This window comes from Peromyscus leucopus, chromosome 23, assembly GCF_004664715.2.
Source record: "Peromyscus leucopus breed LL Stock chromosome 23, UCI_PerLeu_2.1, whole genome shotgun sequence".
Lineage (NCBI taxonomy): Eukaryota > Metazoa > Chordata > Mammalia > Rodentia > Cricetidae > Peromyscus > Peromyscus leucopus.
The window spans coordinates 41,448,730-41,475,709 of NC_051082.1; the positions used below are offsets into that span (position 1 = coordinate 41,448,730).

The 26,980-nt window shown below is 49.7% G+C and overlaps 1 protein-coding gene across 1 annotated transcript in view; it reads right to left on the minus strand.

Moving 5' to 3' along the window:
• Positions 1–4,436: 4,436 nt before the first annotated feature.
• The window catches only part of Dnaaf5 (dynein axonemal assembly factor 5), a 37,895-nt gene continuing 15,351 nt past the window's right edge, over positions 4,437–26,980 (minus strand). Inside the window, 7 exon segments of the mRNA XM_028856027.1 lie at positions 4,437–4,916; positions 6,216–6,407; positions 8,463–8,619; positions 12,426–12,576; positions 16,835–16,982; positions 21,606–21,774; positions 25,956–26,099. Of these exon segments, the coding sequence (XP_028711860.1) occupies positions 4,780–4,916; positions 6,216–6,407; positions 8,463–8,619; positions 12,426–12,576; positions 16,835–16,982; positions 21,606–21,774; positions 25,956–26,099 (1,098 nt within the window). The 3' untranslated portion in view covers positions 4,437–4,779.

The window sequence follows — 26,980 nt, forward strand, 5'->3', positions numbered from 1 at the left end:
CTCACTGGGGGATTCTAGGCAGGTGCTTTACCACTGAGCCACACCTCAGCCCCTCATTGGGGGATTCTAGGCAGATGCTCTACCACTGAGCCACACCCCAGCCCTCACTGGGGGTCTAGGCAGGGGCTCTACCACTGAGCCACACCCCAGCCCCTCACTGGGGGATTCTAGGCAGGGGCTCTACCACTGAGCCACACCTCAGCTCCTCACTAGGGATCTAGACAGGTGCTCTACCATTGAGTCACCCTGCCCTCACTGGGGGATTCTAGGCAGGGGCTCTACTATTGAACTACATGTGTAAGAGTGTTTTGCCTGCATGTAAGTATGTGTACCATGTGTGTGACTGGTGCCTGTGGAGGTTGGAAGAAGATACTCAACCCTATGGAACTGGAATTGTGAGTGGTTGTGAGCCTCTATGTGGGTACTGGGAACCAAGAGCAGATCCTCTACAAGAGTAGTAGATGCTCTCAACCACTGAGCCCTCTCTCCAGCCTCCTCCCCTTTTAGATTGTGTGTGTCTGTGTGCAAATGGACAGATTATAAGAGGACACCCATGAGTTGGTGCTCTCCTTTCGTCATGGGCCCCGAAGACTGACTCAGGTCATCAGGTTTGAGTGTTTTTTTCCAGTTGTCTCTTGGGCTCACCTAGCCCTTTTTACCCTTTATATTGAGGCAAAGTCTACATTGTCTAGGTTGGTCTTAAACTCGCTCTGCATCCCAGGCTGGCCTCTAACTTTTTGTTTTTGTTTTTCTTGGTTTTTTGAGACAGGGTTTCTCTGTGTAGCTTTGCGCCTTTCCTGGAACTCACTCTGTAGCCCAGGCTGGCCTCAAACTCACTGAGATCCGCCTGCCTCTGCCTCCCGAGTGCTGGGATTAAAGGCGTGCGCCACCACCGCCCCCGGCTGGCTTCTAACTTTTAATCCACCTGCGTCCGCGTCCCCAGTGAGTCTAAGGCTTGCACTGCTAGGCCTGCCTTGTTTGCATCACCATGAACTTGTGTGTTACCTTTCATTCTTCTGCAGTACTGGGGGTGGAAACAAGGTTCTTGCTCACGTTAAGCAAACATGACGAGGTTGCATCCCCAGCCTGAGTTATTTGTGCTCCAGTAAACCTGTTATTTTTGTTGCTGTTGCTGTTCCAGCCTTGGCCACCAAGGGGAGCTTAGTTTCTCTACCAATCCCAAACCTCGATTCTTTTTTTTTTTTTTTTTTTTTAAAGACAAGGTTCTACAAAGCTGGTCTTGAACTCCTAATCCTCCAGCCTCCATCTCCAAGTGCTAGGATTACAGGAATTTTACAATGCTACTAGTTCAAACATTTTCTTTTCCTTTTTAAAAACATTAAATTGCATTTATTTGTGTGTTAGGGGAACATGCCCATGCCAGTGTGTGAGGGGGTAGGTTATAGGATAGCTTGGCGGAGTTGGTTTTTCCCTTCTATCACACGTGTCCAGGGATTGAACTCAGGCTGTCAGTTTTGGTGACAGGTGCCTTTACTCCTGAGACATCTTGCCAGCCTTTTTCTTTTTACTTTTATTTGTGTGTGTCATCGTGTGTGGGCACACGTTCCTGCACATGTGGAGGTCAGCAGACTCCCCTATGGAGCTGGCCTCTCCTTTACCTTTACATGGGTTCTGGGGACTGAACTCAGGCCACTGGGCTTGCTTGGCCAGTGCTTTTCCCACTGAGCCATCTCCTGGCTCTGACGTGCTAAGAAACCCATTTGTGAGTGAAGGCCTTTAATCCCAGCACTTGGAGGCAGAGGCAGAGGCAACAGATCTCTGAGTTCAAGACCCGCCTGGTCTACAGAGAGTTCCAGGACAGCCAGGGCTACACAGAGAAACCCTGTCTCAAAAAACAAAAAACAAACTAAAGAGAAGCCCATTTGTTTACATGTGGCTGACTCAGGGCTTTCTTTCGATTTTCAGAAGGAAGTGGGCGCCTGTCCTCATTTTCTCACCTCCACCCCAGGAGGCATCTCTTCCAACTTAGCATTTTCCCTCCAAGAGGAGGCAGCTGGTGAGATGGCTCAGTGGAGGCAAGTGCTTGCGGATAAAACTCCATGGTGCAGAGAACAGGTTCGGGAAAGTGCTCCGCCTTGACGGAGGTGGTTCCATGGTGTGTGCGCCTGCCTATACTCACCCAACTGCCCACCCTAACTTCAGATCAATAAAGCAGCTAAACATCACCACTGACCAACTAATCACTCCGGGACTCACCTCCCGGAATCCAAGCCCAGCCTTTCTGTTTGGAGCACTGGGAAACACGCCCACACCATGAGCAATTCGTCTACAATGGCCTCAGTGTGCAGCTGGAGCCCCAGAAACAGCTGAACAGGAAGGTCCACGAAGCCTAAAATACTTGTTGTGCATGCTTATGCAAAGATGCTGAGCTGCAGGGAGTGACTCAGAAGTCACACCCCTGCCTTAAATAAGTGAGGGGCTGCGGTGTGGCTCAGTGGTAGAGCCCCTGCCCAGAATCCCCCAGTGAGGGGCTGGGGTGTGGCTCAGTGGTAGAGCACCTGCCTAGAATCCCCCAGTGAGGGGCTGGGATGTGGCTCAGTGGTAGAGCACCTGCCTAGAATCCCCCAGTGAGGGGCTGGGGTGTGGCTCAGATGTAGAGCCCCTGCCTAGAATCCCCCAGTGAGAGGCTGGGGTGTGGCTCAGTGGTAGAGCCCCTGCCTAGAATCCCCCAGTGAGGGGCTGGGGTGTGGCTCAGTGGTAGAGCACCTGCCTAGAATCTTACATTGAGGAGCTGGGAGGCATGGCTCAGGGGTAAAACATTTGTAAAGTTTTGAGTTCTATACTCAGTAAGGACAATAAATAAAGAAAATAAAATGCCTAGTGCTTGGGCCAACAAGATGGCTCAGCAGGTCAAGGTGCTTGCTGCCAACTCTGCCTTCCTGAGTTCAATCCTCAGGATGCTTACAGTGGAAAGAATTGACTCCTTCAGGCAAACTTCCACATGTACACTGTAGCCCATGCCCTCTCAGATAAAGGAATGTAGTAATTAAAATAAAAAAGTGAATAATCATTTTTAAAAATTGCTTGGTGCTCATGAGTTAGGTGGGTCTGACTGGGCCTCTCTCATGAACTGCTAACAAGTGTCCATGTGACGCTGATGCTGTTTCTGTCGTCATGGGAGAGATGGGTGCGTGGAACAGCAGAGAGCACTGGTCAGTTCCCAAGTGAGTAATGGAGCTCCAGGCAGCAAGGGCAGAGGGGAGGACAGACCTGCAGCTTCAGGCTGTAGTGACTGGGCCAGGCACTGAGGCCAACGTTTGCTGTGGGACGGTCCTTATGCACACTGTGAATACGTGCTGCTCTCACTGGTTGATAATAAAGCTGTTTAGGCCTAGGACAAGGCAGGATAAGGTCAGGCGGAGCAATCAAACTGAGGACTTGGAGGAAGAGGGGCAGAACTGGGAGGAGCTGTCAAAGGAACAGGATGCCAGAGGACCGGTAAGCCACGGACTACGTGGCAATAAACAGATTAATAGAAAAGGGTTCATTTAAACGTAAGAGCTAGTTAGTAATAAGCCTGAGCCATCAGCCAAGCTTTTATAATTAATATAAGCTTCTGTGTATTTATTTGAGACAAGAGAAATCTGCCTCTGTTTACAAACCTTCACTCACCCGGATGCCCAGCCCCACTCAGGGCCATGCCGGGGTGCCCTGCTAATCTTTGTGATGAGCCAGTCTTGTTGGGTACTCCAACCACCTCGTGTCAGAATGCACATCACAGGCAGTGGTGACTACCAGAGGGGCCCATGGAGCCCATGCCAGTGTCCCTCAGGCTGACATATGGAGACAGGAGCTGTTTGTAACAATGTAATCAGTCAAATCACACAGATGGCCACACAAAATAACTATAATAAATAATTTAATTCCACAAACGGCAAAGCAGAAATGTTAAAATTTTTTGGAAAATGCCCCCTCCCCCATTGTCTTAACAAAAATATTGGCTGTTGATAAACATTCACTTCAAAAATATTTTAGGCACTTGGAAAAGACATGGGGGATGACTATGTTACTGACTGCTATAAGCGAGTGGTAAGGATGAGGTCTGGTTTCCTAGTCTATCCTTTATTCGTAGGCATCACTAATACTGAGAAACAGAAATGCCAGGACGGTGCATCCACACCACAAGTTCCAGTGTTATTTGAAATTGGGAGAAGCAGGGTGGTAGTAGTCCACACCTTTAATCCCAGCACTCAGGAGGCAGAGGCAGGCGGATCTCTGTGAGTTCAAGGCTAGCCTGGTCTACAGAGCGAGCTCCAGGACACCTAGGGTTACATAGAGAAACTGTTGAAAAACAAAACAAAACAAAAAAATCATGAGAAACTTCATCGGTGAGTCAAGACTGGGTGTTCTCTTCAGCCTAGATGAGGAGACAGAGCCCAAAGGAAGTGGATGGTTGTTTTTACAATCTCTTTGGCTTTCCTGCAACATGAAGAGCGTTCTCGGTGAGCACAGAAGCAGGCCAGGACCCCTTGGGGCTTGGGAGAAAACCTTAAAAAACATTCCGTTCAGGCAGCTAGTGGGAGCTGGTAAAGGCGGGGCATTTAATTTTAGCCTTTTGAGGGCTCTGTACAGTAGGCATGTCACAAAATCCCAGAACCTGCTTCGGAAAGACAGAGGCTGCTGCCCAAAGCACCCTCTGGTGGTCGGTGGGGTCCCAAGGATGCCTGGACTGTGGACGCGGCTGCCTTAAGTGCAAGGTCTCCAGGCCAGCCGTGCTGCCCTTCAGAGAGCTGGGCCCTTCCGCGGCTGCTGACAGGGTCACCGAGCAGCAGCCATGGCCTGCATGTGCTGCAGCAGCTGCTCGCAGTAGGCAGATGAGCGGTGCTTGTGGACGACGGCCTCCGTCTCCCGAACCAGCACATCTGGGAACAGGACGCTGCCCTCCTTGAGGACTTCTACAAGAGAACACAGAACCCTGGGTCCAGCAGCAGTGGGTTGGGAGCTCACCTCACGCTGCAGAGCCTGCAGCTTTCTCAGAGCTGGTGGGTCGATTCCCCGGGGCTGAAAACCACCCTCCTGAAGCCTTGGGCACAATGTTCAGAGGGTGAAGGCTGAGGTCTCATGCCCCGGGAAGTAGCAGTGTAGGGGCTATTTGGAAGCACCACAGTCTACAGTGTCTGCTCCCCCCTCCCCCAAGTGTGTGTGTGTGTGTGTGTGTTGTGTGTGTGTGTGTGTGTATGTGTGTGTGTGTGTGTGTGTACATGCATGTGGAACTCTAGGGCAAGCATTGTGAGTCAGTTCTCTCCTTTTATCACGTGGGTCTGGGAATTGAACTCAGGGCCCCAGGCTTGAGCAAGTGCCTTTATCTCTGAGCCCTCTCGCTGGCCTTGCAGTGAGTTTTGATTATGTATTGGGAACAAATGGCCCATTTCCTCCAGCAGGTACTTCAGGCAATGAAGCTCGGGCAGGCTGCAGTGTGGACAGTCTTCCCTCACCCCCTGCAATGACTAGTCCCATTCGCCTTCCTTCTAAAACAGCAGTGTCCACAAAGTGTACAGTACCATACTAAGGCCTTTGCAAAAGTATTTTTCTCATTTTTTTTTTTAAACTTTTTTTTTGGTGGTTAGAGAGAGATAGCTGTGGGTGCTGGGAACCGAACTCTTATATTTTTGGTTCTAGCCTTTAATGGCTGAGCCATCTCTCCAGCCCTATTATTTTTATTCTTTTTTTTTTTTTTTTTGTCTGTGTGCATATGTATGTAGCATATATACGTGTGTGCATGGGCATGTATATGGAGGCCAATGCTCTACTATTCTCCACCTCATTTTATTTTATTTTTATTTTTGAGACTGTAAAGGTGCCTGCTGCCTAGTATGACATCCTTAGTTCCACCCCTGGAACCCACATGCTGGAGGGAGAGAACAACTCAGTAGAAGCTGTCCTTTCATCTCCATGCACATGATGCTCTGGCCCTCCCCACCACACAAAATAAATACAAGTGCACTGGCTGCTCTTCCAGAGGACCTGGATTTGAATCTCAGTATCTCATGGCAGCTCACAAGTACCTGTAACTCAGACTCAAGGGGATCCAATGCCCTCTTCTGGCCTCCATGGGTACTGCATGCATGTGACACAGACACACAGACAGGCAAACACTCATACACACACACCAGGTCTCAACTAATTTCTGCTTCAGTAACTTAGGGTACCAGAACCCAGAGGCAGCTGTATCCCATGGGCCCTGGAGAGCTCACCTAGGACAGTGTCCTGGATGGCACTTTCAGGGTCATCCAGATGGACCAGCAACTCCCTGTACAAGAACTGAACGCTGCTCTGATAGGCAGATTTCCCGTCGGAGCTCTGCACACACTTCAGCCAGGTGAGCAAGGCAGAAGCAGCTGCCATCCTCACGTCGTTGGAGACATCATCTAGGCGCTTCAAGAGCTCTGTGAGAAGGGGAAAGGTGAGAGGGGCCAGGCATGCAGACTTATGGCAGGGCTTTTAACCTGCCGATGTGGATGGCCTTTGCTCTGGGGGCCTGAGAACCCACCCCTCAAAGGAAGACTCTCCAGCAGTGAGCATCTTCAGCAGATGGCGCCTCACTTCCCTGAAGCTGTTTAGTCTCCACTGTCCTGAGACCACCAAGACGACCTAGATGCACACCAGACACTGGCAGCTGCCACGGGGCTGAGCCTTCCTCACAACTGCTGCAGGCTGAAGAGCCTGAGGCCAGCAGTAACGTGACAACTGTGCCAGCCTTGGTTTGCCTCTGGGAATTCTTTGACCAGGCTGTGTGCTGTCAAAAACAGATCTAGCCTTCCTGACAGGCAGAAACTTTTAAAGTAGTGAGAGGGTAAGAGTTTCATTAAACTTAGGCTTTCCCCAGGACCTGGAAAACAACACAAAACAAACCTCTCCGGAGACAGATGTGAGCACACAGCTGCAATACCAGCACTTGGTAAACTGAGCCAGGAGGACTGCTATAAGTCTGAGGTCCAGTTAGGCTAGATGGAGTTCTAAATCATTCTGGGCTAAACATATCTCAACAAAGGAGGTGAAAAGCAATTTCTGGAACCTACTGCTACAGCACAGCATGAACCTTCTGGAGAATGGGCATGTGGGATAGCAGCTGAGTGTTGGCCAGGGCAGGCATGAGCAGGCTAGCCCTGGCTCACTGAAGGCATGCAAAGATTTCTACACACAGAGTGCAAGGCCTCCTTCGAGGAACATTAGGACAGAGATCTGCTGGAATGACTCATGGGGGATACCCAGGACCTCCCAGCGTCCTAAGATCTGGCTACAAGATGCTTAGAAGCCCAGTGGGCTGGCCCAGACCTTGCTATGTAGATCAGGCTGGCCTCGAACTCAGATCTGCTTGCTTCTGCCTCCTAAGTGCTAGAATTAAAGCTGTGTGTCACCATGCTTAGCCTAGGACTTTTTGTTTTGCTTTTTTGAGATGGGGGCTCATGTGGCTAAGGTTGGCCTCAAACTCTTGATCCTCTCGCCTTCACCTCCAAAGTGCTAGGATTACAGCTGTGTGCCATCACACCTGGCTTTCTTGTTTGTTTTGAGGCAGGGTCTCACTGGGTAGACCTCGGCTGGCTTGGTATTTTCTATGTGGTTCAGGCTGGACTAAGATTTGCAACAATTCTCCTGCCTTTGCCTCTCAAGTGCTGGGATTAGAGGAGCTGCAAGAATGGACAGGTCTCAACTTGCTTCTAGAGGATGTTATTATTTTAGCTCCTTGGCAATGTTAAACCACTTTAAATACAAACCTCTCTAGTGTCACCTATCCTGAAGACCATCCATCATCATTACAATGTCCTCGTTTCAATTTTTGGGAGCTAACCTTGAGAATCAATGACCCCTGCACCAGTTTCCTCCGTGTCCCCTCACACCTGCTGTTCTGCCTGTTGACTGCCCCCTCTCACTCACTGTTCTTCTCGGGGTGTATCTGTTCCCATGTGCCCAGTGCTCTGCTCAGTACTGCCCCTGGCCAGCTCCTAATGGGTGCCCCAGACCTCTTCCCCCTTTCTACTGTCTGGGATCTTGTTGGCTCTGACATCGCTATTATCTCTGTCTATAATTTGCTTGCTGCTCAGGCTGGTTCTAGACAGGTGGTAGGGCTGTCCCAATCATGTCCCACTGCCTGGTTCCATGCAGACTGCTTTCTCTAGCACATGGAAGGCAGAGCCTTATCCCACACCTTTTTTTTTTGGACTGGGGACTTGGACAGAGTTCCTGTTCTGAGGAGGCTCTCCAACCTTATGGGCGACACCCCAGTGGTTCTGGAAACAGGATCTGGACCCATCTCCAATAACGCCCATAGTGGTTCTCCTTGCTTCTGGTGCTGGCTGCTTAGTCAGGGCTGGTTCATTTGTCACTGTGGTATACAGACACCCAGCATCAACCCAATCAGAAGTCAAAGAAGTATTTTCTATGTCTGACTACAAAAGAAGTTACTGAGTAATTCTGTGTACCCCCATGCCCCAGTGTCTTACCAGGATAGACCCTGAGGAATTTCTCTGGCTCCATGGTATCTCCTGAGTTCTTGAGGAACGCGCTAATGATGCGGCAGGAGACCAGGCGTGTGGTCTGAGAGTCATCCTCTAGAGTGGCCAGCACCTGTGGCATCAGGGTCTCCTGCGCCTCTTGCACCTGAAAGCCACCAATGGGTGAGAGGACATGTGGGCCTGCCCATGCTGTCAGAACTCGTCAGTGCTCTTTACCAGGCACTCCTGGCTACAACACACCGCAGCCAGCAGTGGTATTTCGAGACAGGGTTTTTTTTCTGTGTAGCCATGGCTGTTCTGGAACTCACTCTGTAGACCAAGTTGGCCTTAACTCACAGAGATCCACCTGCCTCTGCTTTCCAAGTGCTGAGATTAAAGGGGTGCATCATCTCTGCCAAGCTCTTACTTTTTTCAGTAAAAGTTTGTTTCCTTTGTGTATGTATGGAGGCATACATGTTCTACAATACACATATAGAGGACATGTCAAGAGAACAACTTACAAGAGTCAGTTCTCTCCTTTCACGACATGGGTCCAGGGGATCACACTCAGGCTGTCAGGCTTGCTGGCAAATGCCTTTACCTGCGGAGTCACCTTGCTGGCCCTTGAATTATTTATTATTGGCTGAGAGTCCTGGGGGATAGGTCAGGCCATGCAAGACAAGCAGACCACATCAAGTACAGACAATTCAGCTCATCTGTAATCTCAGCACTTCAAGGGAAGGCTCAGCTACACAGTGAGTTCTAGAACAGCCTGGCCTACAGAAAACCATCTCTAGGGGGAAACCAACCAACCACCCACCTGCCAACCAAAAACCCAAGAGGGGCTGAAGAGATGACTCAGACAGCAAAGTGCTTACAAGGATCTAAGTTCAATCCCGGCACACATGTAAAAGCCTGATATGGTGATACACATCTGTATTTCTAGTGCTATGGAAGGTCCTTGTGGTCTGGTGGTTAGCGAGCCTCGCTGACCTGCTAGGCCAGTGCCAGGCCAGTAAGAGACCCTGCCTCAAAAAACAAAGTGGGCAGCATGTGAGGCATGACTTCTGACGTTTGTCTTAGTTAGGCTTACTATTGCTGTGATGAAACGTCATAACCATAACAAGTTGGGAAGGAAAGGGTTTATCTGGCTTATCCTGAATCACCATCCATTGAGGGAAGCCGAGACAGAGGGAAGCTGGAGGCAGGAGCTAATCCATGGGGGCCACGGAGGAGTACTGCTTCCTGGCTTGCTCAGTCTGCTTTCATCCTAGCAGAAGCCAGGACTAGCAGTCAGGGTGCTCCATCTACAGTGGGCTGGCCTCCCACATCAATCACAGATTAAGAAAATGCTCTAGAGGCTTGCCTGTGTACAGCTGGATCTTATGAAAGTATTTTCTCAATTGTGGTTTCTTCTTGAGAACCTTAGCTGTGTCAAGTTGACATAAAACTAGCCAGGGTAGATATTCAGAAGTTGACTTCTGGCATGAGCACACAGACAGACAGACAGACACACAGCTAAAACAAGAGAACCCTTTGCCCTACTAAAGTCAAATGTGAAGTGTGGCAGTTCTTGAAGAGGGGTGGAGAGAAGAGGCAGGAGATGATGGGAGCTGCAGGTGTGACAGGGAATTCTGTTTTCAAAGTAGGAAAAGCTGGGCAAAGTGACAGTTCAAAGTATGCCTGGGCTAAGAGAAGCAAAACAAGAATCTTACAAAGTTCAAAATAAAAAAAAAGCAGGCAGGACATAAAAGCCACAGGCACTGATTAAAATCTCAGTGAGGTGCTGAGGTGTCATTAAGACTGCTAGAATCCTCAGTGACTGTGTCTCAGTTAATGCTAGAAAGTGAAGGGCTGGGTGGATCAGGAGAGCCCTTAGACCCAGTGAGGGGGGGGGGCTCATGGTAGAGCATGCTAGAATCCCCCAGTGAGGGGCTGAGGTGTGGCTCAGTGGTAGAGCACCTGCTAGAATCAGGAGGGGTGGGTGGCTCAGTGGTAGAGCACCTGCCTAGCATGTAATGGGGGACAGGCCTGAGAGGAAAAACACATTTAGATGCATACAGAAGGTTTTATAGGACAAGAGAATGGGGGAGGCATGAGTCATTGAAAGGAGGCTGAAAGGGTCCGTAAGCAGCTTGAGTAGGGCTCCTGTGGGGTCCACTGGGGAGGTCCATGTCAGAAGGGACGGATCACAGGACAAAGTGAGGGTTCTGCCTGCAGTAATTGTTCCTTCACTGATCTAGGATCAGAAATACTCCATTCTCTATGAACAAATGTTCATAGCCCAGATCTTGATTCTGAATCTCAGATCGTCTTAACCACTTCTGTTTTAATGTGATCAGCTGAATCCTCAACCCTACCTACCCATATGGAGTGCAGCAGCATGTGAAAGTTAGGTAACAACCTCCTGCTGTCAGCAGGGGGCGCTCGGACACTGTGAGTGGCTGGCAGAGGCCTGTCATAGCTTTGGGATTGCAAATGCACCTTTCCTGGGCAGGAGCAAAAGCATCAGTTCTCTACAGTCACTTCACTAGCCATACTAACAGCAGTGCAGATCTGGCCTCCACCCCCAGCTAGTTGTCTGTGTGCTGCAGACACTGACAGGGACACCCCAATCCCAAGCTTGTTAGTTTTGTGAAGATCATTTGATAGAAACTGACTTAGGAGACCACTGAACCAATCCTGGGTGGAGAACTTGCTCTGGCAGCGATCTTTAATAATACACGCTACATAATGTGTCCAGCTGTAGCAGACATAATGCATATGTGTGTACATGTGCTTACAGAGGCCAGGAATCAACGCCAGAATTTCCCATTATCATCTCCAACACACACACACACACACACACACACACACACACACACACACACACACCACACACTCAGGATGGCACATCATCTCCTCAGCCCTGACACTACAGCTGCCTAGGTATTAACTATGTAGATTATGTAACAGTGTCTGGCACACGGGGGCCAGCTCCCACTGCATCAGACGCTGTGCTGAGGCTTTACTTGGCAAGTCCCATTCACTCTTCACCTTAGCCATAAGGGTCAAAGGAGCATTTAGACAGATAACCAGAGCACAGAGAAGTTAAGTGCTAAGATTCAAACCCAAGTTGTGATCCCGAGAGCTGTTGCTAAGCACCCCATTAGCACTGTCCAACACAACAGCCACAAGCCACGTGCGAGGAGCCCTGGGCCGTGGCCAATCAGAATCACACCACAATTCACTGACGCTGTAAAGTATATTGGATTTTGAAGACCCAGTAGAAAACAAGCAAGAGAAATGTCTCAAAATCTATAATGTTTCGGGTACTAATACATACATATTAGGAAAAAAACTTAAAGAATATTTGACATGGAAATACCCATCTTTATTGTGGACAGGACCAATCCCTGGTCTTGTGGTCCTGGCGATCTAAAATGGAGAAAGTGAGCTGGGCAGCAGTGTGCACTCCTTCACTGCCTTCTGTTTTCTGGTTGTCTGAGACAGGGTCTCACTATATAACCCTGGCTGCATACAGTCAGCCTACACAAAGAAGGAACTGGCTACATAGTCTAGGTTGGCTTCCAACTCAGAGCTGCTTGCCTCTATCTCCCGATTAAAGGCACTTGCTGCCACGTACTGTCTGCTTCTCGGCTGTGGACGTGACGAGCTGCTTCAAGCTCCTGTTGCCTTGGCTTCCCCACCATGACAGACTGCAACCTTACCTGCTAGCCAGAATAAAGCCCTTCTTTCTCCTTTGATTAGCCTTTGTCAGGGTATTTTACCACAGCCACAGGACAAGAAAATAAGAGTTTGTAAACCTAAGTCAGGGAGATGGTGCCTGTGACAACCCGAGACCTAGCTGCTCCGACCTGACCCCCAGGTCTCAGCCCCTAGCATTTCCCCTGCTGCTACTTGACACAGCTCCGCAAGGTCTTGTGGGAACCTACACGGTCAGGCAACTGGGGTGGTCACAGAAGTTCTTACCTGCTTGGCCAATAGAATGTCACTGCTGGTGAGTGCCCACAGACAGGATATGGCAGCCGTCCGGATGGCTGCAGCTGTCCTTCCTGCATGCCACTGCAGGTTAGGGGCTAGGATGTCATTCACTACCATCTCCAAGTAGCCATGGAACTGTCTGGAACAAGAGGGCAAGTGAGGAAGGACACGTTGTAGTTTGGGAACGGAACTAGACTGATGCTTAGGGAGGCCAGGTTAGAGGCACACGAGGAGACCCAAGGCTAAAGAGCACCAACTCAGGGGGAAGTTCCCAGCAACAGCTGGGAGCCTCTTCTGGAGGCTGATCTGTGAGCCCAGCAAGGAAGGGGAGCAGGTGAACCAGGAAAGCTAACTAGGATGGCCTGGCTTGCACAAATTCAACCAAGGTTGTCCTAGTTAGGGTTTCTATTGCTGCGAAGCGACACCATGACCACGGCAACTCTTAGAAAGGAGGCCATTTACCCGAGGTGTCAGCTTCGAGTTACAGAGGTCAGTCCATTGTCATCACGGCAGGGAACACGGTAGCGTGCAGGCAGACGTGGTGCTGGCTACATTTTGATCAGAAGGCAACAGGAAGTAGACCGTGATACTGGGCAAAGCTTATGCAAAAGAGACCTCAAAGCCTGCCCCCCAGTGACACACTTCTTCAACAAGGTCACACCTCCCAATAATAATGCCATTCCCTAAGAGCTTACGGGGCCAGTTATATTCACACAACCACAAAGGTTCCGGGCTATTTCAATTTCTTTAGTTCATGACTAGGGATAGAATCCAGGAGCTTGGCATGCTAGGTGAGGACGACATCCCAGCTCTTCATGTGCTCCCACGTTCAAGAAAAGAGCACCAGGGCCACAGGGATTGGCAAAGACTCCTTAGTGACCTGATCCTGTGCCCCTCCCAAAGACGATCCTTATCAAGTGGCCTGGCAAAGTGGTGGGCTTGGGGGCTCTGTGCTCAGGTGCCGCATCACCATGATCTCCATGATTGGGTCACATGGCTGTCTCCTCACCAACCACTGAATCTTCCATCTACACCACTAAAACCAAGGAGGCAAGAGATGACATGGGGTTAGAGAAAGGCTTGGTGTCTAAGGACACTTGCTGCTCTTTCAGAAAACCCGAGTTCAGTTCCCAGCACCCAAATCTGGTGCTCACAACCACCTGTATCTCCAGCTCCAGGGGATGCAAAGTCCTCTAAGGAACTCTTCAGGTGCCTGCACACATGCGGCATTCACATTCACACAGTCACACACACATCCCTTTATTTTATTATTATTAATTTTTTTTCCAAGATAGGGTTTCTTTGTGTAGCCTTAGCTGTCCTGGAACTTTCTCTGTAGACCAGGCAGGCCTTGAACTCACAGAGATCCATGTTGCCTCTGCCTCCTGAGTGCAGTGGTTAAAGGCATGTGTCACCACCACCTGGCTTACTTATTTTTTTGAAGACAAATGCTTCTAAAACAAGAACTCTCATACAGAAGACGCCCACCAGGTCTTGCTAATGCGAGGCTCCTCGGAGAGACCTGTCGATCAGGCCCTCTCTAACAGACTGCTCAGGGCGGCTTCAGAGAGCAGACAGGAGGAGTTCTCTCCTCACCACTGCTTTCTAACCCACTTTCTTTTCTAATTTATAAAGACAGGATCTCACGTAGCCCAGGTTGGCCTCCAACTCCCTATGTAGCTGAAGATGCTCTTAAACGTCTTATCCCCCTGCCTGAGTGGAGAGACTGCAGGCATATCCCACCACACTCAATTTGTAGAGTGCTGGGGATTGAACCCTGTGTGCTAGGCAAACACTCTACCAACTGAGCTACACCCCCAGCTCATTTTTTTGTTTTTTGAGTCAAGATCTTGCTATATAATCTGGGCTAGCCTGAACCCTCATCCCTCTGCCTTCATTTCCTGAGTGCTGAGATGCCAGGCATGCCCCACCACTCCTGGTTAATGCAGTGCTGGAGATGGAACCAAGGCCTCCTGCATGCCAGAGAAGCACTGTACCAACAGAGCCACATTCCTACACCCTAATCTGTGATTTCACTTTTAAATTTGACATTACACTTTACTTATTCATTGTATGTGAGGGTGGGTGGGGTATGTGTGCCACAGTGCACATATAGAAGTCGCATGACAACTTACAGGAGCTGGCTTCCTTCTTCCACCACGTGGGGCCTGGGGATTGAACTCAGGTGGGCAGGTCTGGAGACAAATGCCTTTATTCACTGAATCATTCCAACTAGTCCCCTAGTCCAGAATTTTTACATGAAATTTTACTCCTCGGCTGCCAAAGGGACTGAAGCAAAGGCCACTTGCAGAGGCAGAGGCTTGGGTAGAGAGAGCTTTCTGTAGCTCCTCCCTGCTCCCTCACAGGCTTCTCAACAGAAGCTCAGGCAAGAGTGAGAGGCCAAGGGGGGCTAGGGGGGCTGCTGTGGTGCCACCACTATGGCCTGCTCTGAGTACTGCCTTCTCTAGGTAGGGAACCCTAACCCCTAGCAGGTGCTCACACTGCCAGACTAAGCCCCACCTCGATAACCTCTCACTCTGTCATTTTGTAATCTACAAATCAAAACCAAACGATTTCATGCAGCTAGTTCTGTGTCAACTTGACACAGCTAGAGTGAGCTGAGAGAAAGGCCCACAACTGAAAAACTGCCTCCATCAGATCTGGCTGTAGCAAACCTGTTAGGCATTTTCTTTTCTTTGGTTTTTTGAGACAGGGTTTCTCTGTATAGCTTTGCACCTGTCCTGGATCTCGCTCTGTAGACCAGGCTGGCTTAGAACTCATGGAGATCTGCCTGCCTCTGCCTCCCCAGTACTGGGATTAAAGGCATGTCCCACCACCGCCCGACTGGCATTTTCTTAATTAGTGATTGATGGAGAAGTGCCCAGCCTACTGTGGGTGGTGCCATCCCTGGGCTGCTGGTCCTGGGTGCTATATGAAAACAGGCAAGCAAGCCATGAGGAGCAAGCCAGTAAGCAGCACCCTCCATGGTCTCTGCATCAGCTCCTGCCTCTAGGTTCCTGCCCTGACTTCTCTCAGTGACAGACTGTTACCTGGAAGTGTAAGCCAAATACATTCTCCCTCAAATTTCTTTGGTCATGGCATTTCATCATGGCAACAGAAACCCTAAGACAATGCTATTTTCAAACCGTCCCTACCCAAACAGTAGCGATTTTCTCAGTAACTCATCTGCATAATTGGATTCTCCAGACTGACTTCATCCCCTGAGAGGTCTGAAGTGTGTCTCTGGGAACCTGGCCCAAACCTGGCAGCTGTGTTTGTGGGTCAGGGGTGGCTGCTGTTCCTCAGCACACTGGGCTACAAGTGGAGAGGGCCACAGCCCAGTGGCAGCCAGGGTGCCATGCACTCACTGCACTCCTGTGTATACACCCACTCAGTGGCCTGCTGCCAAGATACTCATTAATACCTTTTTATGGTTCCCTTTCAACCCTGAGGCTTTTGCAGATAGCAGGAAACAGAATTTCCTGCAGTGTGAGAGGCTGGCAGCCAGCCCCACACTAGGAGTGAATTTGAAGAGGAAAGGTTAGAATGGTCAAGTCACAGGGAATTTTAGATTTCCTGACCACACTTTGTGATGACAGATTTGTTTAGTGGAGATGGGAGAGGTGGGGGAGGGGGTCCCCCTGCTCACATGGGACCAAAGTGCTCAGGTCTCCATCTTCAAGACCCAGGGCTGCCACGGGTGGTTAAGGCTTGGGAGGTCCCAGTATGGTTTTAATCATATTCTGCCCAATGAACCAAGGAAGGCAGTATTTTAAGACTCTGTGTGTGTGTGTGTGTGTGTGTGTGGGAGGAGGGGGGGGCTGTCTTCTTCCAGGGCAGCTCTGACTTTCTACATCCTCTGCCACACTCACAGGTCCTCTCCCAGGATGAGCTTCTGGGTCTTGGGTTGCTACCCCCCCACCCAGAGCCTGTTCTTTTCCTAAGCTCTTTGTTCGACTTTTCCTTTACTTCAAAGCCATAAAACTGGAGGCTCTTAGGCTACAATGCTGCCTCTGAGCTCTTCTGAGATAACAGAAAGCCACCCCTAAGCCTTCACCATCAATGCTAATTCAGTCAGGTCTGTTAGGTCTGAAAGGTACCAAAAGGCTTTTAAAAGAGAACAGCTGATACAGAAGCCATTAATAGTTAATGTGCCCTAAAACTTTCTCACTCAATGGAATTTTAATGACTCCTCTAGAGTGACTTTGATTTACTGTCTGTGTCTCTGTGGTGCACTCACCAAGCCCACTGTTTACCTAGCAGGGCGGATGCTAGGGATACAGACCACCAAGAAGCCTGCACCTTAGCCCTTGGGGGCCCTGCCCAGGGTAGCATGGGAAGATGGGGACCCATCCAGCACTCATGTAGGCTCTACACAGACTTGAGGACTGACCTACCCCTGAGAGTCCACAGTGTCCTTAGGCCTCAGCAGCATCGTGGACAGGATGGAGAAGAGCTTGAGGCGCATGTGTGGGTCCGTGGTGGGCTGGAGACAGGTCCTGAGGGTGGGAATCACATGCTGCAGCGCTTCTCCCACAGCCGGGCCTGGAAAAAAGAGGAGGGCTGCAGCAGGCTGCTGGCTGGCCAGGCTTCTCTGATGGGGCAGGAGACAGGAGCAGGCGTGTTGGGAGAGTCGCCCTGCAAGCCACAGTGCTGGGGCTCTCCTTCCTCCCACACTGCTCTCCCAATGCTGAGGACACTAACAGGAGATTAACCCTAGAATCCTCTTATCATGGACCAATACACAAATCTGGCTTCTCTTTACAATCTCCAAATTCTTTCTTTAAAAAATTTTTCTCCATTATTTTTAACAACATGCATGTGTGCCTGAAGATACGTGTGCATAACTGCAGTATCTGGAGGCCAGAAGCCATGACCTCCCTGGAGCCGGGGTCACAGGCGGTCAGAGCCACATGACATGGGTGCTAGGAGTCAACCTCAGACCTCTGCAAGAGTGGTGAGAGGTCTTGTTTACTTTTCTTTTTTTTTTTTGGTTTTTTGAGACAAGATTTCTCTGTGTAACAGCTCTAGCTGTCCTATAACTTGCTTTGTAGACCAGGCTGGTCTTGTACTCACAGAGATCTGCTTGCCTCTGCCTCCTGAGTGCTGGGATTAAAGCTGTGTGCCATCATGCCCCACAATATTTATGCTTCATAGAGAAGGTTTTTTTTTTTTTTTTTTAAATTTATTTATGTATATTTTATGTATTTTTTTAGTGCTCAGACTGAGCATGTATATCTAAATGCCAGAAGAGGGCATTAGATCTCATTACAGATGGTTGTGAGACACCATGTGGTTGCTGGGAATTGAACTCAGGACCTTTGGAACTGTAGCCAGTGTTCTTAACCACTGACTGAGCTATCTCTCCAGCCCTAGTTTCTGTTTGTTTTTTGTTTGTTTGTTATTGTTATTTTCAGACAGGGTCTTACTATGTAGCCCTGGCTGTCCTGGAACTTACTACATAGACCAGGCTAGCCTTGAATTCAAGAGATCAACCTGCCTCTGCCTCCTGAGTGCTGGGAGAGGTCTTAATGGCTAAGCCACTTCTCTAGCCCCTTTTTTCTTTTGACACAAGATTTTACTCTACAGCCCAGACTGGCTCTGAACTCAAGACAATACCTTGGCCTCCAATTGCTCCTACAGGGCCATACACCTTCTTGTAGAGGCAGGTCTCTCACAGGCCTAAGATTTGAGGATTAGGCTAGCCTGGCTGGCCACTGAACCTTAGGGACTGACTGGCCTGTTTCTATATCTCCATGGGCTGGGGTTACCACTCAGGAGACAGAAGCAGGTGGATCCAAGTTTGAGGCCACCCTGGTCTACACATCAAGTTCTAGTCCATCCCAAGCTACACAGAAAAACCCTTTCTCAAACAAACAAGAAAATGCCTGGCATTTTTTATGAGCCTGGCGACGGCCCTCTGGCTGGCAAGGCAAGCACTTCACAGGTCTCCTTACCAAACCCTTACATCTATCTCAAGTCAAGAAATATCTGAACCACGTACCACAATCAGTCAAAGCATGCCCACCATGCTCAAGCCTTACGGTATGGAAGAGAAGAGACGGGACCCTGCTCCCTTCACCCCACAGCCTCTGGAGTGGGTCACATATAGCTGACATGCCGGAACATGTCCCCCAACACTTCCCAGCTGTGCCCCGTGCCCCAGGTGGAACTTTGTATTTCAGCATAAACCCAGGCACAGTTTGCTAATTCTACAACTGGACAACAAGCCCAGTCACCTAAATCTCCTGCCTCAAGGTGCAGTTCTCAATCCTGTGTGTCCAGGGTCTGTGCAGTGGAAATGGGGCTAAGGAGGCAACAGCTTTGACCACCCGAGGCTGTGTGGGTCTGAGGAAGAGAAGGAAACCAGCACAGTGGGAAAAGCGGCTGCTGGCCTGACGAGACGAGCAGGACCCCTCCCGCGCTGGGCAGTACCAGGGGGTTGCTCCAAGGAGCACAGGCAAGTGCCAGAGTTTGCTCAGACTCTGTCACCATCAAAGGAGAGACGTCTGGAACCCTGCAGCTGATGAGGCAGCCCTCAGAATAAAAACTCAGCATCATTTCATTCACAAAGAAAGGGGTTGCAGGAGAGGGAAGCTGCCACTCCCACCTGAATTTCAGTGAGAAGCAAACTGCCTTCTCCAAGATACAAATCTACCTAGTGAGGGGTTGGGCTACCTCCACGGTTAGAGTGGCTGCCTAGCACACTTGGAGTCCTGGGTTCCAGTCCAGCACTGTGTAACGTGGGCATGATGGTGAAAACCTGCAATCCCAGCCCTCAGGAGATGACTTCAAGGTTCATCCTGTTACACAGCCAGTTTGAGGTCAGCCTTGGCTACACGAGACCCCGTCTTCTAAACAAAACAAACCCATTCAGAGAAATGTGCTCCACAGTAGAGCAGGTCCAACTTTTCTGGGGGATGGGGCCTGGAAGCAGGGCACAGAGCTGCACCCTCAGCTCCTGCTTCTGCCCCTGGTCCTGGCTTGGGTTTACCCTGCAACTGGTCAATGCCAACAAGTGTGCCAGCCCATCACAGTGCTGTTATCACCAGTGTTGACAGGGATGGGAGGAACTCTTGTCCTAAGTGAGTCCTTGTACTTCTGGTCTTTACATCTCAGTAAGTCAAAGCGGAAAGACTCCAAAGGCTCCCAACGTGTAGGCTTTCATGCCTATACCCCCCCATCTTTCTGGCACCAAACAGGCCCAGAAGCTAAGGGCCTGGGGGTGGTAGGACATGGCCCCCAGGGGGATCTGGGGCAACCTGGAAGGAGAGCACATATCATACTGATTGTGGCAGAGCTGCAGAGCACACTAGAACTACAACAATGCCCCCGTTCACAGCCAAACTAAGTACAGAGGGCCGCACTGCAGCCCACCCAGGCCAGCGGTGGAAGGGTTCTGGGTCTTGAGGGATGTGGTAGGACCTTCCCATAATGTGGACGCACAGGCCGAGGCAACTTCATTCAGCACAGCAGGACCTCCCAGGGTGTGGGATGGCTGGCTGTATGAGCCCATCATTTCTTTCTTTCTTTCTTTCTTTCTTTCTTTCTTTCTTTCTTTCTTTCTTTCTTTTCTTTCTTTCTTTCTTTCTTTCTCTTTCTTTCTTTCTCCTTCCTTCCTTCTTTCTTTCTTTCTTTGGTTTTTCGAGACAGGATTTCTCTGTAGTTTTGGTGCCTGTCCTGGATCTCGCTCTGTAGACCAGGCTAGCCTTGAACTCACAGAGCTCTACCTGCCTCTGCCTCGTGAGTGCTAGGATTAAAGGTGTGCGCCACCACCGCCTGGCTCGAGCCCATCATTTCTGCTGTCATTTCTTTTTCTTTTTTTCTTTTTTTTTTTGGTTTTTTTTGAGACAAGGTTTCTCTGTGTAGCTTTGTGCCTTTTCCTGGAACTCACTCTGTAGCCCAGGCTGGCCTCGAACTCATAGAGATCTGCCTGGCTCTGCCTCCCGAGTGCTGGGATTAAAGGCGTACGCATCTGCTGTCATTTCTTTGTGTGGGTGTGCACATGTGGAAACCAGAGTTCAACATCAGGCACCTTCTTTCAAGGGCTCTTCACTTCATTTTTCAAGACAAGCCCGTCTTATGGCACCTAGGGCCCCCTGAGTCACCTAGCCGGGCCAGCCAGCAAGCCAGCCCCACAGATCCTCCTGTCTCTGTCCCCCCCCCCCCCCAGTGCCAGGATTACAGGAACATGATGCCTCACCTGGCCTTTAAAAAACGATTTATTTTATTGTACCCTGGAGGTCTGTATGTGCACTATGTGTGTGTCTGGTGCCTGCAGAGGCCAGAAGAGGGCACTGGAGCACCTGGAACTGGGGTTACAGGCAGTTGTGAGCTACCATGTGGGTGTTAAAAACCAACGTACGTCCTCTGCAAGAACAGCAGGTGCTCTTAACTGCTGAGCCATCTCTCCAGTGTCACACCTGGCTGTTTATGACTGGCTCTGGGGACTGAACTCAGGTCCTCATGTTTGTGCAACAAGCACCTGACTGAGCTGTCTCTCCAGTCCCGCGGGTGCCATCTGTCTTCTGAACTGTTCATATTCTAAACAAGTGCGGCAAACACTACTTCTGCATAAACACAAAGACACAATGTCACCTGCCGTGCTGGAGCATGGGAAGGGGCTTTGCTGATGTATTACGGCCTCTCCTCCCCAGAGCTGTGGCCTCAAGTGGGATTTGTGAAGGGAGCTGGATCACTCGGCATTAAGAATGTTAAAAAACAAAATAAAGCCGGGCGGCCGTGGCGCACGCCTTTAATCCCAGCACTCGGGAGGCAGAGCCAGGCGGATCTCTGTGAGTTCGAGGACAGGCACCAAAACTACACAGAGAAACCCTGTCTTGAAAACAAAAAACAAACAAACAAACAAACAAACAAAAAAAAAAAACAAAGTAAAAATAAAACCCCAGTAAGGATTATAAAGCAATGCTTTTCACTTCCACGGGGAACTCAGGGCCACATGCCAATGAGGCTGGAGATGCTTAATTTTACTGTAAAACAGAAGTATCTGAAGAATACAAGCTGTAAAGGAAGCCATGTGATCCCAGCACAACTAGTTGGAGACCATTCTGAGCTATAGCAAGACCCTGTCACACCAACAAAAACCACGCGGCAGCAAGGCCGGGTCCTGGGGCTCAGGCTGGGGAGGACGGTGCAGCTGAGGCTCACCTGCCTGGGTGAGGACCACAGAGAACTTCAGCAACTGCACCGAGTGCACCGTCCACTCGCCATGCGAGGCCGTCAGCCGTTCCAGGAGCGCACCCACATGCTTGCGGTAGAGGTCCTGACTGCTGGGGAGGTCCTCCACCTCGGCCAGTGTGTCCATGCTCTTCTGGGCCTAAAAAGGGGTAAACGCAGGGTGAGACTAGTCTAATTTTTAAATTAAAAATGCTTTTTTGAGGAGGCTTTTTGAGAAAGGATCTTATGTAGTACAGGTGGTCTCAAACTTAGAATATAGCCAAAAATGTCCTCAAATTCTTAATACTCCCGTCTCTACCTTCTGAGTGTAGGAATTGTAGATCTGTGCCACCACACTCAGTTTATGCTGTATCATACTAGCTAAATACTCTACCAACTGAGATCTAGCACCAGCTCTAAAGGCCAATTTCTCTTTTCATTTCCATTTACCGGTTTACTTTGTGGGGGAGGGGGGATGCACGTTTGACAGTCAGCAGTGATTTGAAGGAGTCAGTTCTCTTCTTCCACCATTGGATTCCAGGGATCACACTCCGGTCGTCAGCCTTGGTATAACTTCACTTGCTGAGTGCCCTCACTGCCCCCTAGAGTCTACTTTTTATTTATTAATTTATTCTTTGGTTTTTCGAGATATGGTTTCTCTGTGTAGCCCTGGCTATCCTGGAACTTGCTTTGTAGACCAGGGTGGCCTCAAACTCACAGAGATCTGTCTGCCTCTGCCTCCGGAGCACTGGGATTAAAGGAATGTACCACTGCCTAGCTAAAGTTTGCTTTTTTGTTTTTTTTTGAGACAGGGTTTCTCTGTGTAGTTTTGGTGCCTGTCCTGGATCTCCCCCTGTAGACCAGGCTGCCCTCAACTCACAGAAATCTGTCTGGCTCTGCCTCCCAAGTGCTGGGATTAAAGGCGTGTACTACAATCGCCCGGCTAAAGTTTTCTTTTTTTTTTTTTTTTTTTTTTGGTTTTTCGAGACAGGGTTTCTCTGTGTAGCTTTGTGCCTTTCTTGGAACTCACTCTATAGACCAGGCTGGCCTCGAACTCACAGAGATCCGATTGGCTCTGCCTCCTGCGTGCTGGGATTAAAGGCGTGCGCCACCGCCACCGCCACCGCCACCGCCACCCACCACCCCCCACCGCCACCCCACCCCCCCCACCCCCACCACCACCCCGGCTAAAGTTTATTTTTTAAAGGTTAACATTCTTAGAGATTTTCTTGTCATCTGAAGCCTATGACCTAAAGGAACCATCAGCTAAACAGAAACACTTGACCAGGAGGCAAGTGCTATAAAACAGAAGCCCCGCAAAGAGCAGGCTGATGCCCTTCTATAACACTCTCATACATGGATTTGCCTTCGTCTGTGCTGTTTGTACAGCAAGTAGTAACAGACACAAACCTATCCACTCAGGAGGTCAGGGGTCCAGGTGTGTGTGCATGTGTATATAGAGTGTTTTGTTGGGTCCTGAGAGCTGCAGGAGCGTGACCATACACGGACAAAGGGAAAGTAGTTTTAAAGACATTGGGTTGGGGGTGGGAGAAGGGGGGTGTTGGGGGGGGCAGCAGGTGGCTCAGTCATTTGCAAGCATGAAGACCTGAATTTGATCTCAAGAAGCCACACAAGAAGTCAGGCATGGTGGTGTATGCCTGTAATCTCAGCAATGTAGAGGCAGAGACAGGGGTGGGATAGGGGGTGTTGACCTTAGGACTTGCTGGCCTGGCCTATTTGGTAAGCCATAAAAGACTGTCAAATACACAAACAAAAACAAAAAACACGTTAGGGCTGGAGAGATGACTTAGCAATTACGAGCACATACCACTCCTGTAGAGGACTCGAACTCAGTTCCCAGCATTTATGATGAGTGGGACACATCCACCCATAACTCTAGCTCCAGGGAATCTGAAGCTCTTCCCGTCCTCTGCAGGTACTGCACTCATGTACACATACACACATTAAAAAACCTTTTAGAAAAAGTACAATAGCTGGGCGGTGCTGGCACATGCCTTTAATCCTAGCACTTGGGAGGCAGAGGCGGGTGGATCTGCGAGTTAGAGGCCAGCCTGAAATATAGAGCGAGATCCAGAACAGCCACCAAGGCCACACAGTCTATAAAAACAAACAAAACAAAACAAAAGAGGAGTAAAATAAAAGACCAAGGATGAAAGAGAAGACTCATCTAGTGGATGGTGCCAGAGGAATGGCACTGACCCCACGCACGTGTGCTGACCCGCACACTTGTATGCGCACACTCACAAAATAGGAAAAAAGGAATGGCTACAATTTACAGTCCTAGTAGTGACTCAGCACACAGACGGCGAGGCAGGAGGATCAAGAGTTCAAAGTCAGCCTGGGCTATATAGCAAGATCTTGTTTAAAGAACAAAAACCCCTGGCTAGAGAGATGGCTCAACAGCTAAGAGCATGTACAGTTCTTAGAGGTCCTGAGCTCAGTTCCCAGCACCCACCAAGTGTTACTATAGTTCTAGGGGAGTCAATGTCTCTGGCCTTTGAGGGCACTTGTGCTCACACGCACATGCAAACACACATACATACACAACTAAAATAATACAACACCCCCCCCCCAAAACCAGACAGAAACAAAACACCAAAAAACACTAAAGGGAAGTGGGGCTGGGAATGCATGTCAGTGCACAGTGCAGACTTAATACAGCAAGGCCCTGGGCCCATCCCAGAACTACGCCTCCATCCTATACACACACAACAAAACTACTACCCAGATCTCCAAAACCATAAAACCAGGGCTGCCCTCACCCTCCACCATTTAGCTCTCCTACTGAGACCAGATCTCAAGGTAAAAACAGCCTGCTGGTGGCTCTGCCCACAGAGGGTGATGGGCAGCGAAGGAGAGAGCTGCAGCCACCTCCTAGGATTTAACACATTAGGCAGTTCCTGACATTCCTTGGCATCAAGGGCCTAGGCAGTCGGCTGTATCTCTCTGTTCCTGACCTGATGGGTTTGGCTTCCTTCCTGTGGCCTGCAGGCACAGCCTTGCTAGAATTTATAGCTCTATCAGTGACAAGCTGTCTTGATGACATATGACACATACCTTCTGCAAAGGTTGTCTTCAAAGAGAATCTGAACTGAGAAAGTCCCTAACAAAAGACGGGGAAAGGCTCCTTCTGGCGGGCTCCACAGGACACCTAAGCATCCTGCAGGCCCATGAAGGTGGTGAAGCCCTGCTCTGGCTCAACCTGAAGCAGCAGCATCTGGCCCCATGAGCTTGAGGCCCACAGGGATGTTAAGGGATGTGTGTGTGTTTGGTGTCTGTGGAGTGTGTGGGTATGTGTATGTGTGTCTGTGGGGGTGTATGCACATGTGTATGGTGGTATTTTATTTGTACTGAAATGTGATTTTAATTGTATGTTAATAAATAAAGTTGCCCGGGGGTCAGAGCTATTAGAGCCATAGCAAGAGTGTGGCGGTGGTGGTGTACGCTTATAATCCCAGCACTTGGTAGGTAGGCAGAGCTAGGTAAGTCTCTGTGTTCAGGGATACAGCCAGCATTGGAGACACACGCCTTTAAGACCTGGAGGGCTGTACATACAGGCAGTGAAGAGGCAGTCATGTGTTTGGGTTTACAACCAATGAGAAGGCAGAGCAGAAAGACTTTATCAAGACAAACACACAGGAAGTAGGTCTCTTTCAGAGAGGTAGGACCACCACAGGAGGAAGGGTGAGATTTTAGCTCTGAGCTCTGACCTCTTGGTTTTCTGCTTTACATTGGTCTGTGTTTCTTATTTAATAAGACGGTTGGTTACATCTACACATGTGCATGTGGAGACCAGGCTGACAATGTCTACTTCAGTCATTCTCTATCTTATTTTCTGATAGGAAGTCTGCCTTCAGAAGTTCAAGGCTAGCCTGAGCTACGTAATAAGTCTGTCTCAAAAACAAAACAAAGAAACCCAAATAAAATTAAAAAAGAAAAATTTAAAGCTTAAATACATGTTCAAGGGGACAGAAAAAGCCTCCAAATGCTGGGCTGCCATTAACACGGGATGGCCACTAGACTCTCTACAGCGTTTGCCTGCACAGGAATGCTTTGAAGCCTCAAGTGAATTTTTTTGGGGGGGTGGGGGGGTGGGTAGGGGTTCAGGAACAGCCTTCACTCCTAGATAAAAGATAGGTCAGTAGGTTGAGGGGACACTACCTGAGGCCACTTTGTGAGTGACTCCTAAATGCTCTGAATTCTTTCACCTTTGCTAGTCAAGCCTGCCCCAGGCCTGGAATTCAACCAAGCTGGAGACTGACAGAAGACAGCTCCGTCTCCTGCGGAAAGAGACTAGCTGCAGGGGGCTGTTGGCTTTACCTTCTTCCAAAGGCCGGCAGCCCCTGAGACTGCCATTATCGTCACCAGCACCTCCATGAGCTGCAGGCTGACGGCACGACAGCCTTCCCGACACACAGACAGCAGAGCCTGCACACACAGCAGCAGATGCTCCAGGTAGAGATCCTGCAAGAGACCAGTGGGAGTCAGTATCTCTCCCTCCGCAGCCCACTGCCAGTGTGGGGCCCACACATGTACCGAGAGCCAAAAGAGCCGCTGCGCCCACTTCAGGGCTACCCGGCCCCGACCAGAGCACATCCACGGAGAAGGGCACAGTTGGTCCAGAAGGGAAGCTACAGAGAAGGACATATGCTCTGAGAGCCAGGCAGCGGTGGCGCACACTTTAATCCTAGCACTTGGGAGGCGGCAGTAAGCAGATCTCTGTGAGTTTGAGGCCAGCCTGGTCTACACAGCAAATTCCAGGGCAGTCATAAAGAATCCTGTCTCGAACCACGCCCCCCCATCCCCCCACCAAGACCGCAAGAATATATTTTGTGAAATGTTCACTAGTATCTTAAAACTTAAAAATGCTGTTCCTATTTGTTCTGTGCTCTCTGGAACCTGTGGATAGACATGGTAGAGGAATGATAAAGGACATGAACGCACAAAGAAGTCTGTGGAACTTCAGTCTTCCTAGGTGAGAGTGCCAGAGGTGAGGGAGAGTGCAGCCTCTCAGCATTCTGAGACATTTTGGCTGGCATACCCTGCCCCTACCCTAAACTCTCCAGTCCAGAGACTGGCTAGGCTACCCTTCCCCTAGCTTCTCTGATTCTGAGATAGCCTGGCCATTTTGACTTCATTGGCCTCTTGGCCTCCCGGCTCCCAGATCCACATCACCTGCTTCAGTCTGCAGTCATGTTCATTCTGGACTCTCAGATGTCTCTGCCTGTGCCTGTGTTCTCCCTTACATCTATAAAAAAAAAACCCTCAACCTCTTAGGAGCAGTCATGGTCTCCTTTTAGTTCTTTTTTCATTCACAGGCCTGTTATCCCAGGATCAAAGAGGCG